Source organism: Sceloporus undulatus, chromosome 5 (genome assembly GCF_019175285.1).
Source record: "Sceloporus undulatus isolate JIND9_A2432 ecotype Alabama chromosome 5, SceUnd_v1.1, whole genome shotgun sequence".
NCBI classification, from domain to species: domain Eukaryota; kingdom Metazoa; phylum Chordata; class Lepidosauria; order Squamata; family Phrynosomatidae; genus Sceloporus; species Sceloporus undulatus.
In genome coordinates, this window is record NC_056526.1 from 50972442 (window position 1) to 50990438 (window position 17997).

At 38.3% G+C, this 17997-nt stretch overlaps 2 protein-coding genes across 16 annotated transcripts in view; one reads left to right on the forward strand and one right to left on the reverse strand.

The window, feature by feature from the left end:
- The window catches only part of PPFIA2 (PTPRF interacting protein alpha 2), a 308070-nt gene extending 293670 nt beyond the window's left edge, over positions 1-14400 (forward strand). For all 7 annotated transcript variants that reach the window (XM_042469734.1, XM_042469738.1, XM_042469737.1 and 4 more), the window contains 9 exons: positions 3659-3721; positions 5947-5976; positions 7245-7420; positions 7680-7777; positions 8969-9144; positions 9228-9296; positions 10255-10414; positions 11123-11219; positions 14255-14400. In XM_042469734.1, the coding sequence (XP_042325668.1) occupies positions 3659-3721; positions 5947-5976; positions 7245-7420; positions 7680-7777; positions 8969-9144; positions 9228-9296; positions 10255-10414; positions 11123-11181 (831 nt within the window). In that variant the 3' untranslated portion in view covers positions 11182-11219; positions 14255-14400. The remainder of the gene's footprint in view (positions 1-3658; positions 3722-5946; positions 5977-7244; positions 7421-7679; positions 7778-8968; positions 9145-9227; positions 9297-10254; positions 10415-11122; positions 11220-14254) is intronic.
- Positions 9087-17997, reverse strand: part of ACSS3 (acyl-CoA synthetase short chain family member 3) — a 61938-nt gene continuing 53027 nt past the window's right edge. For 7 of the 9 annotated variants that reach the window (XR_006104200.1, XR_006104198.1, XR_006104197.1 and 4 more), the window contains one exon: positions 9087-10559. The gene's annotated coding sequence lies outside the window, so the exon portion shown is untranslated. Of the gene's footprint in view, positions 10560-15070; positions 15141-17997 lie in introns of all 9 variants that reach the window. The other 2 variants (XR_006104199.1, XR_006104196.1) reach the window with 1 other exon arrangement.

The following is a 17997-nucleotide window of genomic DNA, read 5'->3' on the forward strand; positions in this document are numbered from 1 at the left end:
GTACATGCTATTTCTATTGCTGTATGTGACTCATACAAATGGGAGACTAGCAAGTAACTCACCAAGGAAGGACTGTCATGCCATAGACAGCTGAATAGATGAAGTTGAGAGTCATGCCAAAGAGGAGACTGCCCTCCTGAAGCCCTGGATTGTGCATCAGTCCCTATAGTGGGAGACCAGGGCTGTGACCAGGTGGTTGCTCTGCAAATGTCCTCCAGTAGAATACCTCTCAATAAAGCAGAGGATGCAGCTATAGCTCTGGTGGGATGGCTGCAGATTTGAGCGGGGGGGGGGGGGTGTCTTTCCTTGCCAGTTCACAGAAGAGGGAAATGATGAAGGAGATTAATTTCAAAAATGCTGTGTTGAAACTGGAAGTCTCTTCCTATGTGGAGAATATCAGACAGACAGCTGGGAGGAGAAGTGGAAAATATGGGGTGGAGAACAAGATCAGTCTGCCTTAGGGTGTTGATCTTAAAAGTGGTGCTGTGCTGTTCCAGAAAAGTGCCACTGGTGATATTATCCCACATAATAGCAATGGTAAGGGGCCTCATGGGTAGGTAGAGTAGACCTGATGAGAGCCATAATCATGGTCCCTATAATCATGGGAGGAGTGGCTTGAGGAGTAAGCAGAAGAGTAATGTCAAGAAAGGTAGTAATGATGTGCCTCCTTATAGTGAGGAGAGATAGACTATCTTCTGTGATCCAAGTCATCACATCATGGGTGTGTATGAGTCCTTCTTACTGGAGAATGGGATCAAGATGGAGACCCCCCCCACAAGGGGAAGAGAGAACAGGGCATAGTTCAACCTCCTCCAGGTGGGCTGATGAGGGGACCACCTTGGTCGATGGTACAAGCATCAGGGAGCATTCTAGTGCCAAAGGAGTTTCAGTGATCGTTCCCTCTGAGGAAGAATCCCACTGAATGTACAAAGGACAGCTTTGGCCCAGATGGATGACTGAAGTGGAGGGTGAAACAGAGGTTCTTGTCTCATGTCCAAATCTGGCCTGATCCAGTGCTGGTGGACAGGAGGATCTGAAATCCTCTGTATGCTTGCATTTTTTCTTCTTCTCATGATGGCATTTCTTGATCTTATGAGTGATATCCTGAAGGTCAATGGAGTGACCTAGAATGGAGGATGTGTCTGAGGCTTTTTCCATACCATGGAAGGAAGATGGTGTCAATCTGGTCTGTACTGAGTGTTTTGGAACCATAAGGTGCTTCTTGGTGGCAGTAACATTGGCGGTCAAATTCTGGATTGACCTTTTTAGAGCCACATAGAAAGATGTGCCAGATGCCGATGCAGTTGGATGGGTCTGAGCAAACACTGATTTGAGGGATGGTCAGTAGTGGACAAATCTGTTCATAGGGAAGAAACATCAGTTGGGAGGAGCGAGTTTTGGATGCCTGTAAAGTTAAGGCCTTGCAAGGTACTCAAGAGGTGAGACTGTTACAAGCAAAGAAGACAATGACCATGCCCATTACGGTCCAGGATTTTGGCACCACATGTGTTGCATTTTTAAAATGAGTTAGTCAAGTACATGGCTGCTTGCAAGAGAAGCCTATCAGAGGGCAACGTTTACTGTGCTGTAGGTGAAGAGAAGCCAGGAAGGAAAACTCAGAAGCTGTAATATCAGAGAATAGTCAAAAACAATTCAAGGTCAGAAAACATGAGAAAGTGAAAGTGAAAGTTCAGAGGTGTTCCTTGTAAGTTGTCGCAATGGCAGACAAAAAGAAACTGAGGATTTCAGGCAGAACCCAAGGGAAAGTGTTGCCTGGAAGTGGGTGGGGCTACAGCTAAAGTGCTCTATTTATATCTCTAGAAGGTTCAGAAGGAAGCACTGCACAGATGCAAATAACCCCATTTGTGAGACCACGAAGAAGAATTTCAAAAACACTAATCTTTTGCACATGTGTTTATGTAACTTCATGTATAAGTTTAGCAGGCTGGAGATTCTTTCCATCTACTCATGGATTCCACAAGTGCCAATCCTGTGTATTTTCTATTATGACAGAGCATCCAAAATATGATGTCGATCAGATTTGATACAGACCTCTTCAGCCTCCCAATCCAACAGTACCCTTCCACTAGTGTCATGGGCACTGCTTGCGAGTCTAATTCCCTTACACCTGCCTCCCAAACCTCCTCTTGAAGTACATAACGGGAGAGGTTTTGGGAGGGAATAATGACAACAACAACAACAACAACAACATGGGAAAGGTTGAAGGGGGAGACAGAAACCTAGTTGCAATGTGAGAGCAAACATCTGTTACATAATGTTGGGTTTAGCCCACACAGCTATTTTTGAGATCTGTTTTTGAGAGATCTATAAATAACCAACCCCAACCCATCACTATCTTAAATAGTTTCTTCTTTCTCCCATCTTAAGTTGCATTACCCATTTGATGACCTAATTTTCCCTCTATATGTGTTTCCTACGGTTGTCATTCTTAATGACTTCCCTAGCCTAGATCTGCTGACTTTAATATAGCAGCACATGTCTTTTCATTATTATTTTTAAATTGTTCCAGAATAGAAATAGAAGCAGGGTAAGGAAGTCTATTAGTGCTCATTCCTTCAAGCAGGCACAATGCTACTACAGCATATTTTCAATCTTTACACCACTTTTTGAAAAAGGAGACAACCTAATCTTATACTTAATGATAACCAGGACCATTTGGAGGTTGACACTCAGACTCACACCAAGTAAAGAGATTAATACTCAAATTAACAAGAAAGGCAAACAGGGGATTAGTCAAGGGTACTAAAGAAAACAAAAGGAGCTATTCAATTTGCTACTGACAGCTAAATCCAGCTAATGAATAAAGAGATGCAATGACTGTAAAATGTTTAAGACCCTCCTTATAACACTGTGATTGCAGAATGTTGTTGAGATTCTTGCCACAAAGGTCACTTTGATCTATAATAAGCAAAGCCCAGCTCTCTTCCTCCCTCTCAGCATCACACCACCTTGGTATTTTCCTTATACGATTATGCATTCACTGCTCTGCTTTTCCCTGATTATTTTTGCCGTCTGGATTTTTGGATCAGTCCAAATTGCTTTGGACTATGCCATTCTACGCAGGAACTTTTATGGGCCAATCTGACCCAATTTGGAGCTGCTACAGATGAGAATAAATTGGCCCAATTTGCTGTAGCCCAGTTTGGCCAAATACATTGCATAGCCCTACCTGAGAGACAATAAATTGTGCATACTTTCTCTGCAAGGAGCACACCTGGTACAGAAATAATACCATCCAGCATTAGCAAAGATTTAAAATACCTGAGAAAACAAGGTGGTCTGAACTTGGCAATGGAAACTAAACAGTGTTGATGCTAAGCAAATTTCCCCTGGGAAATTGTTCCACAACTTGGAGTGGGGGAATGAGAAGAATGGGTGTGGTGATACTAATAGATGTATCTGGAAATGACCTTCTGACCAGTTATTTCTTTAGAATCCAAAAACAACATTTTCAAAGAGGAGGAAGATGAAAAGATTTGTCTATAGTTGTTTCGAGCTGCAGCTCAACTGAGGCAAGGACATGGTTGTGCTCATTGTGATGGTGTATGCTGTTAACTTACAGTGTTGCTGCCTTTCTTCTTTAACACTGCTTACCTAATGCGGATTCTACCTGCCACCCTGTGGGCATTGGCAATAGCCCTCAGGCAATGTTTGGGTGACCCATGAAGAAATGGAAACACTTGCTGCTCCAGCTAAAACGGTTAGTTTTAATAGCAACTTCAATATTTGGTCAGGTGCAAAAATTCAGAATTGTCACCAAATCTGAAAGAGCAATGTAACAACAATACAATTTTATAGTGTTTTATTATGTTAACTAGGTACCTAGAATATTCTATAAAGATAGTAACAGTTTGAAGTCCAGAAAATGTTTAAACAAGATAAAATATTGCAGAAGAAAAATATGCTAAAATAAAGAAAATGGAATTGTAGACTGCTGACAAAATTCATGAATTCCTAGTTGCTCAGAGCAGTTCTATAAATGTTTTCTTAGAAGCAAGTCTTTATATAGGCCAGGGGTAGGCAACCTTTTTGAGCCGGGGGCCGGGTTGCTGTCCCTCAGACAACTGGGGGGCCAAAGCCAAAAAACAAATAATTAAATAATTTTTTTAAAAAAATTAAATATATAAATAAACCAGGACAAATGTAGGACAAAATTTTCAAATGGAAGACACTTTTTTTTTTAAAAAAAATGGAGGACACGTGAAAAAATTGCTGATTTTTAAAAAAATGTTAATATAAATGCATGTTTCTGAGGCTTCTATAGACAATTGCCCCCCCAAAGGCCCTGGTGGCAATCGACGGCAGGACCAGGCTGGGGCCGGTCCCAAGGCCTTGCTGGGCCGCATCCGGCCCGCGAGCCGCAGGTTGCCTACCCCTGATATAGGCGATGGGAATTATTACCAGATAAACGTGTGTAGAACTGCAAGGTTTAAAAACATTTTTGTTTTGTGTTTTTTGTTACTTTGATCACATAGACCATTTTATTTTCTTGTTACTTTCTATTCAGTATGCTAGATTAGAAATGTACTGTGGTACTATATATTCATTTGCACTGGCATCATGCAAATGTGCATTGATAGTTGTGTGTAATGACATTATCATATCCCTATGTTGCTAATGCAATAAGCATACCTTGTGGCATGGCAGTCAGGGAGGAATGTAGTGCAACTCACTCCCTGTTTGGTCCCAGAGATTTGATGGCTGACTGTCTTTATCCAAACATGGGTTTCAAAGGAAGGCTTCTTTTTATTTCATCATTACAATTTTGCATGGCTTTGTTGAGGCACTGAACACAGACTCCTGTGGAGCAGATGGTATGTATTACCTATGCCTCAGATCCACAAAGAACTGTCAAAACTTTAAAAATCCAGGGAGGAAAAAATAATTATTTCTGGTCTCAGGAAACAAATACAGGAGTGTCAGACTAAACAAATAATGTTATGTATTCTCTTTCAAAAAAAATGATCTCAATTAAAAAAAATCCAATCCATGTATTTTTTCCCCACAGTGGATTTTCTTAGGAAGCCATCCCAGAATGTACTTCTCAAAGATGTTAAATATCACCATCAGTTTCCCAAGTGTAATTGCATCTGTGTTTCCCAAGTGTAATTGCATCTGTTTTTCCTGAGACATAAATTTCCCATAATATTGTATTTATAGAAAACTCTTTCCTCACCAGAAATGCAAGGTAGTAAAATTGGAAACCAATGATTTTACAATGGAATTCAGACTGCTCCTATATTGGATATTTTATGTGATTACATAGAGCCAGCATTATGTTAGAGTGCTGGACTAGGACTCTGGATGACCAAGGTTTAGTCCCCACTCAGCCCCTGAGTGACCTTTGGAAGCCCCACTCTTTCAGCCTCTGAGGAAGGCAGTGGCAAAACTCCACTGAGTAAATCTTGCCTCTCCAAATAAAGCCCACAACCAGTTTAGATTAGGGTTACTCTGAGTCAGAAATGTTTTGAAGGCACACAACAACATGATTTGGAACATTTCTGCCAGGGTCCAAACATATCTTCATGTTTCACTGGTTAAATGGACCAGCAGGAACATTTTTTGGTGGGGTACAATAGGAATATTTTTTAAAAAATTGGTCAGTTTTATTAATAGGATTCCTTACTTAATAGTCAGCCTCACTGCAAATGGATTCCATTGCCTTTCTGAATGACATTGAGGGTCAGACTACACATTAGATGCATCTGTTTGTTTTCACTTGTGTAAATTGCATTGAAAATTATTTATTTTGTGCTTGGGCTTAATTTACAGTCATGAGGAAATGTCATTGTGCAAAGAATGTATAGGGCATGCATTCCCCTTAGTATCTAGTTTGATCCTGAAGGTTGACGTATGTTTATTGATTCATGCTGTATTTCTTATGTCCTTAACTTGCTTTGCTGGTGGCTGTTCTCAATATTCCAGAAAGATAATGAGGAAGGCAGTTGGGCTCAGGTATGAATCTTTTCCACTTTTCCACTTCTCCAGTGTTACTAACTGTAACTGAGTACCTGGTTCTAAGGAACTGCCAGGTGTTTTACAGATGTGAATGCAGTGTCAGATTTTAATACTTGTTTTCTTAAAATAAGAAATTAATCTCTTAGTGGTCTCTACTTTTTAAGGTAAAATTGGCTTTATGCTGCTAGTTATATTTTAGACTCAGCCAGAACTTTCTGGCATCATAGAATAATAGCTATTGTGATCTTGTCTATTTCATTACACCTGCATGAACTCTTAGCTTTGTTGTTGATGTGAACCACCCTCAAGATGATGTCAACTCTTGGCAATCCTGCTACTGTTTAATATATACCAACTGTGATCCCTAGATGGCTGTAGTACCAAGAATTCATTTGCTTACAAGCAGTTTGCAAGAACAGGCAGTTCAGTGATGTGAGTGCACTGACTTTCAGAGGGACATGGTTGGGTATCTGTCCCCTACCTACTACTATGACTGATCCAGACAATCAAGAAAGTGGCAGATTGGATTTCCCTATTTTTAGTGTTAGATAATGGAGTAACTCTACATTCATTCCATCACAATAGATGGAGTGAGAGGGTTTGGCAAAACAATGTAGTAGTTTCAAGTACTGCCTGGTTTCAAACATGAAATTGGGCAACAAAACATGGGTAGTAGCTGATAAGATCATATTGAAAGCCAGGACACACACATGCACAACCTTCAGCTTTTACTGTGCCTTTTGCTTTTTTTCAGAGCTTGGCTCTCATCTCTAGTAAAAGGTTCAACATATCTTCCCAGATTAATATATTTGAAAGCTGTATTTATCTGGAAGGTGTTACTCATACTAATTGTGCTAGTCTTCTATTAGCTTTTATGCTACTATTACTTGAATGTCAATTTTTTTGTTGGCGTTACATTGGAAGCAACCTATTGAATATACTTTGGCCACATTTTACTTAGAAGTAGCGTCTCCTGAATTAGATAGCAGGAATGTTTTATCATATGGTGTGAACTTTTCCATGACTAAAAAGAAATGTCTATATAATGCTTGTTCATATGTATTTCCATCCCTCCTTTTCATTTGGTACACTACACATTCCCTATTGATTAGAACTGTTCAAATGACATCATAGATTTTATAAACAGAGTATTATGTAATACAACTCAGGAATCATAAACATTAAGAGAACTGAGTATGTTTTATATTTGTAGGTTATATTTGATGCCAGCAGTTATATTTTCCTTTTTTTTAAAAAAAAAATAGACCCTGGCTTATGGTGACATGAACCATGAATGGATTGGTAATGAGTGGCTACCCAGCCTGGGATTACCACAGTACAGAAGTTACTTTATGGAGTGCTTGGTAGATGCAAGGATGTTAGACCACTTGACGAAAAAAGATCTCCGTGTACACTTAAAAATGGTGGATAGCTTTCATCGGTATGTTTGTATATCTTCATAGCATAAGACAGAATGTTAATATTGTGAAGCCAAATGTTTATATCTAAATACTCTTTTTAAAGAAATATGTGTGTGCACATGCATATGCATTCATTCTTTCTCAGGTTATATTATGTTGACGCCAAGCTACAAATATTTTACAGTCTTTACTAAACAAGTTAGTCAAAGCTTTTCATATTTTCAAAAGTATTTTATTTTTAATTGCTTTGTAACTTCCTGTTATTTTTCTTAAATAAAGAACAAGTCTCCAGTATGGAATCATGTGTTTAAAAAAACTGAATTATGACAGAAAAGAGCTAGAAAGGAGAAGAGAAGCAAGTCAGCATGAAATAAAAGGTAAGATAATAACTGAAGAGTCTTATATCTTGTCTTCTGAAATTTCCTTGTTGGATTCAAAATCCTTGTAGTTTCACCACTTGAGTATGATGTACAAGTCTTCCCAGATACAAATCCAAATGAGCTTACTAAAACAAATTATGTCATGATAGAGTTCTCTTGGCACATTACATTGTGTGTAAAAATTGACTTGTACTTTAAAGCAGAGCAAATCAGTTCAGTAGGGCAGGTAATATGATTTCCCTAGAATTTCCTTTAATTATTTTGCTGTTTTATGGATTGACTAGGTGGGCAGAGGCAGGAAAGTATCCTGTCCTCAAAAACAGGGGACCATGTACAAAGCAGGATGCAGATCACAGTATTCCATTGTGTTCCCCCATTGCCTCTTTTGGTTTGACTCTTTACATGCTGTTGGCTGTGGACCAATCTTTGCCATGTGCCTGTTACCATTTCCACAAAATGTTTTTGATGGTGGAGATTACTGTTAGGGAGCCCCGGTGGCACAGTGGCTACATGCCAGCACTGCAGCTGCAAGGTTATGAGTTCGATTCCAGGTAGGGCTCCAAAGTCCACTCAGACTTCCACCCTATTGTAGGTCGGTAAAATGAGTACCCAGCTTGTTGGGGGCAATTGGCTTACACATTGTAAACTACGTAGGGAGTGGTAATTCACTGATAAGCAGTATAGAAATGTACTTGCTATTGCTAATGTTATTGTTAGCAATTGAAAAATTGTAAATTCTATGTTAGTATTGCTGGTTTTTTTCCCATAAATTTATTCATACCATGTTGAATTAACATTTTTGATGTAATACAGATTGTTATATAAAGGATAGTCATTCACCTGTGTTAGGTTGAGATTGGGTTAGCTGTTGCCCTGAGCCAAGGTAGCTTGACCAACTGGCAAACAAAATGTTTTAATTGTATTCATTTACTTATTTAGGTTTTTCTGTCCCCAAGGTGATACACCATTTCCCCCTCCTTGCACCTGTAGCGGCACAATGAATTAATTATAGAGGTGGTGAATGTTTGTCCCATGGAACACCCCCTTTTCAGTTGTGTATGTAATGAATTTTGTATGTGTTGGAGTGTTCTATGAAAGGACTCACAGCTGACTGTTTTTCCATGTCTCCCTTCATCCTCATACTTCTGAAAGTTCAGTCATTAAGGAAATGTTTCTTAATTTTTGCAGATGTGCTTGTATGGAGTAATGACAGAGTGATACGCTGGATACAAGCAATTGGACTACGAGAATATGCAAACAATGTGCTAGAAAGTGGTGTACATGGATCACTCATAGCCCTTGATGATAACTTTGATTACAGTAGTTTAGCTTTATTATTGCAGATCCCAACACAGAATACACAGGTAGGTAAATGAGCAGCTTATTATAATTAATTCCTGCAGATTTTTCCCCTGTTATATTACTTACATTGTTTGATTAATCTTAGGCACGACAGATCCTTGAGAGAGAATACAACAATCTATTGGCACTAGGAACAGATAGACGACTTGATGAAGTAAGCATTCTTATTGATACATACCATGCTTTGAACTGCAAACATCAACAAGTATTTGATGCATACTCACAAGGAATTGCAGATATTTTCCCCCAATATATTCATGATTTATTCACTAAAATGACATAATAACATTTGAACTACACATGTTCCATCAAAGTAGGAAAACATGGGGTGAAATTAATCATCATAGTTATGCTAACGTTAGTGTAGAATAGGATCTAGCCAAATTGATTCAGAAGAGATGCAGGATGACCTACAATGAATAAATGTGGCAAGACTGCTTCACAAGATCTTTGTCGGTAACATCACTTGTGACATTTGATAGAGGATTTATAAATGGTTAAGCTGTTTGGGATTTCAGTAGCTCTAGGCTGCCAACATTTAACATACATGAAGATTGTAACACACAAGCAGTATTAGAAATAAGAACCTAGAATTAATGATGACCAAAACAAGCTTATTACATTTGTTACAGTGGATTAAAAGATACACATACTTAAATAATCACACACACACTTTACTGTATTTCAAATTTAACAGATAATACTCAAGGATAATATAATGATTGCCTAGATTAGGAATGGGCAATTTGGGATCTCCCCAACATTCCAGTCAGAATTTTTCTACTTTGGTGGCCTAATGATGGCTTGCAACATAGGAGATCCTGCACTGCAATGTCATTTGAAGGCATTCACTTCTTCACTGCATGCCTAGACATATAACATATGTAACCATGGCCCATGTGGGGCATTATATTAGGTTTTACTTAAAAGAGATGATAAAGAAAACACTGCCCAATCTAAAACGAGGTACCAATTTCCCTGTTTTGATCACTTATATTTTAAATAACACATTGGAAACAGATAAAAATCCATTTTGTAGTGGCAAACATTTAGGAATGGCCAACTAACACATGTAATGTTTTAGTAAAATTCATACACTTCTGAATCAACAGAGTGATGACAAGAATTACAGGCGTGGTTCTTCCTGGCGAAGACAATTTCCTCCACGTGAAGTCCATGGGATCAGCATGATGCCTGGCTCTTCAGAAACACTGCCAGCTGGATTCAGGTTAACTACAACATCAGGACAGTCACGAAAAATGGCAACTGATGGTATGACATTAACACTTTGAAAATGAAAGATACTTGTGTGATCTGTTGCTCTGCACAACAGAACATTCCAGTTGTACTCAGCAAACCCAACTTAGTCTCTGGTTCCATTTAGCATATAAAATATTTACACACTGTTAGTGAATATCTGGAATAAAGCAAAAGAGAATAAACTAAGTCATAATGAGTATGGAGAGATGACTTTTTTAGGGGTTGGGGGGAAAAAAGGTAAAATACAATATTTTCTAGAAAACATATTCAGGGGTAGCCACATAAAATATACTAATAAAAGTATCACTGTTTTGAGGATTTTTAATATTTTAGGTCTTCTTTGGAGTGTAAAGTTCCACCCTTTATGATACCTGCTCAGCACTGACAATTGTGGTGAAACATATGCCAGACTGAGTCCAACCCAGTATCTGAAATTTACCATATGTCAGATGTTACTTGCTCAAACCACTACGCCACACAGGCTCTCATCTATTCATTCGTAATAAATAATTTATATTAATTACAATTTTAACAAATTGAATATTAAAGAGGGGCAAGTGACTAACATTAAATAAGCTTAATGAATTAATAATATTAAAATCTCTCACTGAGTAGGTTATGTATTTTGCCAGAAAATGTATATTAATGAGAGTTAATTAAGGAAGCTTTTCCTAGTCTTGGATGCAAGACTCTTACTGTTGCTTTCATGTCTAATTTTAGTTGCTTCAGCACGGTTGCAGAGGCTAGATAGTTCTACAGTTCGCACATATTCATGCTGACAAGACTAGCATGGAACAGAGTTCTGACCTGAACTAATGTGAGTATCCAAACATTAACACTGGAAGGCTGCAGTATTTATGAAAAAGAGCATCCAGTCTACATCTGGTAGTGCCAAATTTGTATTTTTAAGACTAATTCAGCCTGTGGTAGTAAAATCTGGGATCTATACCACTTCAGACTGCAAATACAGGGATGTTTCTCCAAAGGTATTGTAGGATTGGGACCAGGAATTTTTTGAGCCCAGGCGACAAATTCCCACTTTGGAATGGTTTAAAGACTTCAGTCAAGAAGTGTTATCAAATCAATATGAAACAGATATGGAGGTGTGCTCATCTAACCAATTTGGAAATATTCCCATGAAGCACAAAAATTGCACATCTCAGTTTCATGCAAAAGCTTGCAAAAATTCATAGCTGAATTCCATGCAACAGCCTGCAGTGTTCCTATAAAGTGCACTCTGCAGGATTACCAAAATGTTAAATGTCTTCAAACATTGTGATATTTCTAAGGATATTCTCCTAGTGCTCCAGTTTCTGCTAGTGGAGAGGAATGATTTTGTATGAAACTAATTCCATATCACAGTGCTTCAGCCCTCACAAGATTTTCCAACCCAGCTTGCAACTTCTTTGACTTTTTTTTACCTGTTACCTACACAGCTTGATGGGTGGGAAAATATCAGGCTGCAACTTTTTTCTTTGGATTCCTGGTGTTCAATATTGAACATTCACTTATGTGAGCCCTTATCTGCAGTCTGAAGTAGTACAGCCCACACACAGAGATTTACCACCTCTGTAACAAGGTGGAGAGTGGTACAGTTCTGAACTTTATTTTCTCATTTATAGTGGAACCTGGCTGGAATAAGTAAAGGTTAAAAAACTGTTTATTAATGCAGTGCTGCTGGCATTCTAGAATCACATTAGCATTTGAGCATAGCAACTCAAATGGTGTTAATTGTTCTGTTTTATACCAGTAAGTTTAACAGGTGTTAAGAAGCAGGCAGTTATGTGAACCTGACTGCCTTTTATCGGGATTTTATGTTAACAAATAATCCAAAAGTGATCGTGTCCTAGATTTCCTGGAGGGGTTACAAAGCGGGAGAGGTCAGGCTCCAATACAGTTACCCATAATAGAATATTTTAAATATAAGGGGGAGTTTATTTATTTAACTATCTATTTTATATCCCACCTTTCTCCTAAATTGGACCCAAGGTGGCTCACAAAAGATCATCGTCTTGCAGTGTAAATGGGTTATAAAGGAACTGCCCTTGCCTCTAGGATGCATGCCTTCTAGTTCCTTCCTTGCTCTACCTACCTGAAAGCTCCTTCATCCCTTGTTAGAGTAACTGCTTGGACAGTTTTTGTCTGTCCAGTTTCTCTGAACTCACTGTAGTTTTGCTAATTGTTTTTTACCCAATAATTTCTTCCCAATGAGTCCTGTCTTCTTGAACCTGCCTTCCCTTTTAGATAACAACTGGCATTTCTTTTCCTCCCTGAGCATCTGGAACCTTTCTGTCAAGCAGGTGTTTTGGTTTGGTTTTTAAAACAAGGGTTTCAATAACAACACTTGTTTAAACATTTTACTAATGATGGTTCAACCTGGCTGGAATAATCAAGAAAAAAGCCACAGGGTTCGATGTTCCCCAGGAGCATTGCTGGCAATAAATAGTACTTCAGGGGACCAATGCTGTTAGAAAGAAGTGGAGGGACTTTCACAGGAAAACTGGTATGGCTGCTTTTTCTTGAAGCAAGAGGAGCCATCTTAAGAACATTAACTTAAACAGATCATTAAACTCATGGGCAGTTTGGCCATGATTTCAAGCTAATTAAAAATATTGTTTTTCTTTCCACCAGAAACATAAACAAAATCAGGAAGATAAAACACTGGGTTAGAATGTCAGCAAAGATGGTTACAGAGGCATTTGTTTAACATGCCAAGGGTGGTTGCTGTATGCCCCTAAAGGATTTAAAAGTTCAGAAATGAAAAGGGGCCAAGCCTGTAGGCATCAATGATTGATTACCTAATCTGCTGTTGTTAATAGATGGGCTTAGCCATTGCTTGGGAATCTGAAAACAAATGTAGAACATTCTGACTACAGTCTGTAGGCAAAAATAATGTATTAAAGGCACATGGGAAAAATCCTGACAACCTGGACTGCAGTTTGCCAGAATTATGACAACTGAAGTTGTAAATGAATGTGGAGGGGGGAGGAGCTGTCCATGTCTGGCCCCTCAGATAATTCAGTACAACGGCAAACAACCGAGTACTGCCACCAATAAATTTGGTGTTTTCCATCTCAGAACAATTCTCTAGAAGTAAAATTATAAAGTATGTATTCAGTATCATCAACTATCCAACAGAAGAAAGGAACATGTGTATTTTTATGAACTCAGCAGCTAGAATTGTTTTGACGATACACATGTGCAGCCTCTGAGGGTATGCAGCTTTCAAGTGTGCTGTCCTTTACAAGATTACGTAGTGAATTCCAGCTCAATCCTCCCATCCCCATTTACAGGGCAAGCAGGCGCTGCAATCTGTAGAGGTCCATTTTCATGTCGCTTGGGAAGCAACTAGCTGCTGTTTCCATCCTAACTGTGAGCAATTCCCATTGCGACAGGCAGAAACAGAGTCCCTGTAGCAATTCCCCCATGCACCAAAGATCACTCACATGACATGGAGATGGGAATGGCAGCCAGCTGCTTCCTGATCAACAGGCCCCTTTCCTAGTACATAAGTGTAGATTGAAGGACTTTCACAGTCCCTATATAGCCTCTAAACTAGGGGTTATGTAGAGATCCTGAATATGCAACAGTCATGACTGTGTAACTGCAGGTTACACATTAATAACTGCCATACAAGATTGCAGCCCATAGATTTAACTGTTCCATAGCACCAAGACAAAATGTAGCAGTATGTTTTCATGGGTCAACTAGTCCTCATCTCTTAATGCTCTCACTGATTTTTTTTACTGATGCTCTTTAAAAAGAATCATTGATCATAAGTGAAATGAGTGTATCTAACTGAATGCTGCTAAGAGAATTATTACTGAATTTACTATTTTCCTCCACTTCTAGATGCCACCTTTTTCTTCTACTTTACCTGAAGTGCACTACCACCATCTTAAGAAAAGAAGCTTTTTATTCCAAGAACAGGGTAATAGGGAAGAAAACATAGATGTTTATCAGATTAAAATGTGTGGTGATCTTGTTACATATTAAGTTGTAACGTGCAACCTGTCAAGTATTACAGCACACAGCTCATATTTGTTTCCATGGAGTTTGTGGAAGTTTCAGACAAACCCCACTGAAATGACAGAAGAATGTGTAGCAACAGTACTGGACAGAATGCACCCATTGGGTAGTTCAGTAAAATAATTGTTATTAATTAGTTTATAAAAATAAATCCCAATGTATCATCATAAATTTGGCCAAAGTGCATAAATGTCACTTTTATCAAAGGGAGGCACTCATTTTTAAACTTGTTTCATCTGTTTCATTGTAATATACTAGAATTTATGTATTTACTGTGTATTCATTTCTTTTAATATGTGTAAGTCTCATGTAAATGGATATAAATATGATTTTTTAAAAAAATTAAATCTATAGTACATGGGGTCTTAGTGCAAACACTTGACAAGACAGTGTCAAACAATACTGTTTGTATCTTTCCATTCCACCATTTTTACAGTTTTGAATTGTAGGAAAGTAAATTCAATATCTTTAGCAAAGTTACTGGATGCTTCAACGTGTTCCTACTTTTTAATGAAATCCATCAATATTTAAAGCTTAACACCTGCCTCTGATTATTTATAACAGAAAAATCAAAATATCGAACTTGAGCCAAAAAAATTATGGACCTATAAAGGACAAACAAAAATGTTCTATATATACCTGTAAAAAGCACTGTGATGGCTCTCCTTTTTAAAATCAAGATGAAGAAAAACTTTGTAAAAGTCCAACGCTGTAACAGGAAATTAACAAGAGACATTCTCATCAATGGCTACTTGTGGACCAAGAAGCAACTTAGCTTTGCTATTAATCACATTTTTCCTTCCAAATTCTTCACAGGCCAGCCAGCACTGGCACAAAAACAAAAAACATCAAGGGAAAATAAATCTGATCTTCAAGTTTTCAGTTGTTTAAAAATATGCAGTCCATTTCTTCCTTATAATAGGGATATTAGGCAGCTTCTTGTCTAATGTTATGCTTTTATCTAATGGCCTTGCTGAGACTTCTCTGAAGTCAAATTTAACAGAGGAAATAACTGAAAGACAGAACAGTTAATGTATAATGTATAAAAGTTTAGAGGAGAAACTTATTATCTGCTGTGGCTTTATTTGGTGGTGTTATTGATGTTTATTCTTTGTTTATATGGGAAGTTCCAAAGTAAGACCTATTTAATAATGTCATTTATCTACTATTTGCTAAATTCCTGCTGCCTGTCTTATGGTTATTCCTTTCAGCAGGCTGATCTGAACATCTGCACGTACATTTGTTTTACTGCCTATTTTTTTATTTATTTAAGAAGACTTCAGTTAACTAAACAGTGACAGATTTTTTTTCTCCCCTGTTGTCAATAAAAGAATATCAGTACTGTTTTATGTGTTCAGTCTGTAATAGAACTGCATGTGTCATAGTTTCAAGTGGAAATTTAGAGACTAGCATTGCTTCAGGGATTAATATAAACATAACATTTTTTATTAACAAGTGTGCTCTGAAAGCCACTATTGCAGTCTGCCACAAGATGGTGCACTAAATTTGCTGCTTTATATAATGAAATGTGCAACAAAAATTCTTGAGTGCACATTTTCGTATAGGTGGATTTTAGATATGGCCACCAAGACACTGGATTCATCCAATGATTACTGCATAATATAACAAAGTAATCACATAACAGTTAGTAATAATTAATAAATAGTTATATAATACACAGTTTAAAAAGATTTTGGGAACCAGCATTGTGGTGAGATTTACTATTCCAAAGGCCTTTTGGATAAGCATACCCCTAAAATTTGAAGCAGAAGACATCCCTGATGGTCAGATGTTAACTTTTATACATACCACTGCTCACACACTCTTTCTCCAACTACATGTGCTTAAGAAATCAGCAGTCTAAAATATGTAAGCTGCTATGAGTGATAGTCTGCTTGAGTTGGACAGAGATATGAAGAACTGGGATAGAGAAAATGTTGGCGGACAAATCCCAGAAGGCCTAGCTAGCATAGCCAATAGTGACAAACAGCACCACTGACAGTACTTATATCAAGAAGACAAGGCAGACACGGGGTCTTTCAGGACTGCATAGTGATTAAAGGCAAAATAAATAAAAATGGTTCCATTTTGCCATTAAATTTCAACACTGATATCCATATCCACCCCAAACGCTCACATCAGGAACTTAAAAAGGGAAATTTTAAGTGAAATTTTAACTATGATAATTGGGATGTTCTTGTGTGTGTCTGTTTTGAAATATTGTATATTTTTATGTTACCAGATGGTTTTAGCACCTGGAAAACCCTAACAGACATGTTTCTGAATGTTATTGTCTCTCTTTATCATAATGCATTTCCAAACTGAGTACAGTGGTACCCCGGGTTACAAAAATAATCCGTTCCGCGGCGCCGTTCGTAACCCGAAATCGTTCGTAAGCCGAAAAAGCCATAGGCGCTAGCGCTAAAAGCCGCGATTTCGTGCGAAAAAGCGCCGAAAAGCACCAAAAAATTTTTTCGTAACCTGAAAAAAAAAAACGTAACCCGAAACAGTTTTTTCCTATAGTATTTTTTCGTATCCCGGAAATTTCGTAACGCGGTGCTTTCGTATCCCGGGGTACCACTGTATCTGATTTTTGATTTACAGTCGGGAAGAAATTCCTCAGGATAGCTATCATTTTGAGGGGTGAATTTATCACATTCTTGTTTTCCAGACTTCTGGTAAGTAGGGTGGGACAAAATAAAAATTGCCTTCATTACATAGGTGAATGTCAAAGACAACTAAACATGAGCACATTAGGAGGAAAGATTCCCACTGATGTATACAGAAATGCTGACATTTGGAATACAGTGTGCCCGTGCCATACGCAGATGTACTATATGCGGCTTTCAGCATATGTTGAAAGCTGCACGGGAACGCACGGGGCTCAGTGTCCCATTTAGATTAATGGGGCATGTGCCTGTGGTGCCCATGTGCCACCGCCACCACATGCACAAGCACCTTTACTTTCAATGGGGCTCGAGCATATGCGTTTTTTATGTGGGGGGTCTGGAACGGATCCCCCACATAAAGAAAGGGCGCACTGTAAATTTAATTCCTGTAAGATAAGGCAAATATCCCTTTTAAAAGAGGGTAATCTCTGGCCTGGATGCTATCATCCCAATTAGAGCATACTCATTGAATTAATTCTGATTGGTGAATGAACATCTAAGTAACTACCAGGGATTCTAATGGATATACTCTGGTTGGGATTTTTTGAAAGGCCTATAACTACAGAATTGTCAAATATAAAATGATTTCCTCTGCTCCCTATGGAAAAAACTGCAACCTATCACTAGAACAGGAGAGTGAGAATCACAGTGGAGGCAAGAAATTTTATTTACAGCTAGGAGGACCATGAACTTGGGCTGCTGCTGGACTAATGCAGGCCATGACAGTTTCTTCCATTGTTGCTGTTGTTGTTAGCATCCCAAATCACAGGCACATGGAGGAGCTGTGATCTAGCATATAAATGGCAACTTTGCAAAGACAAGGAGAGGATCTGATCAGAGTTGTTATCCACCTGAAGGCTGGAATTGTGTGGTTTTGCTAACCACCCCAATCTCAAG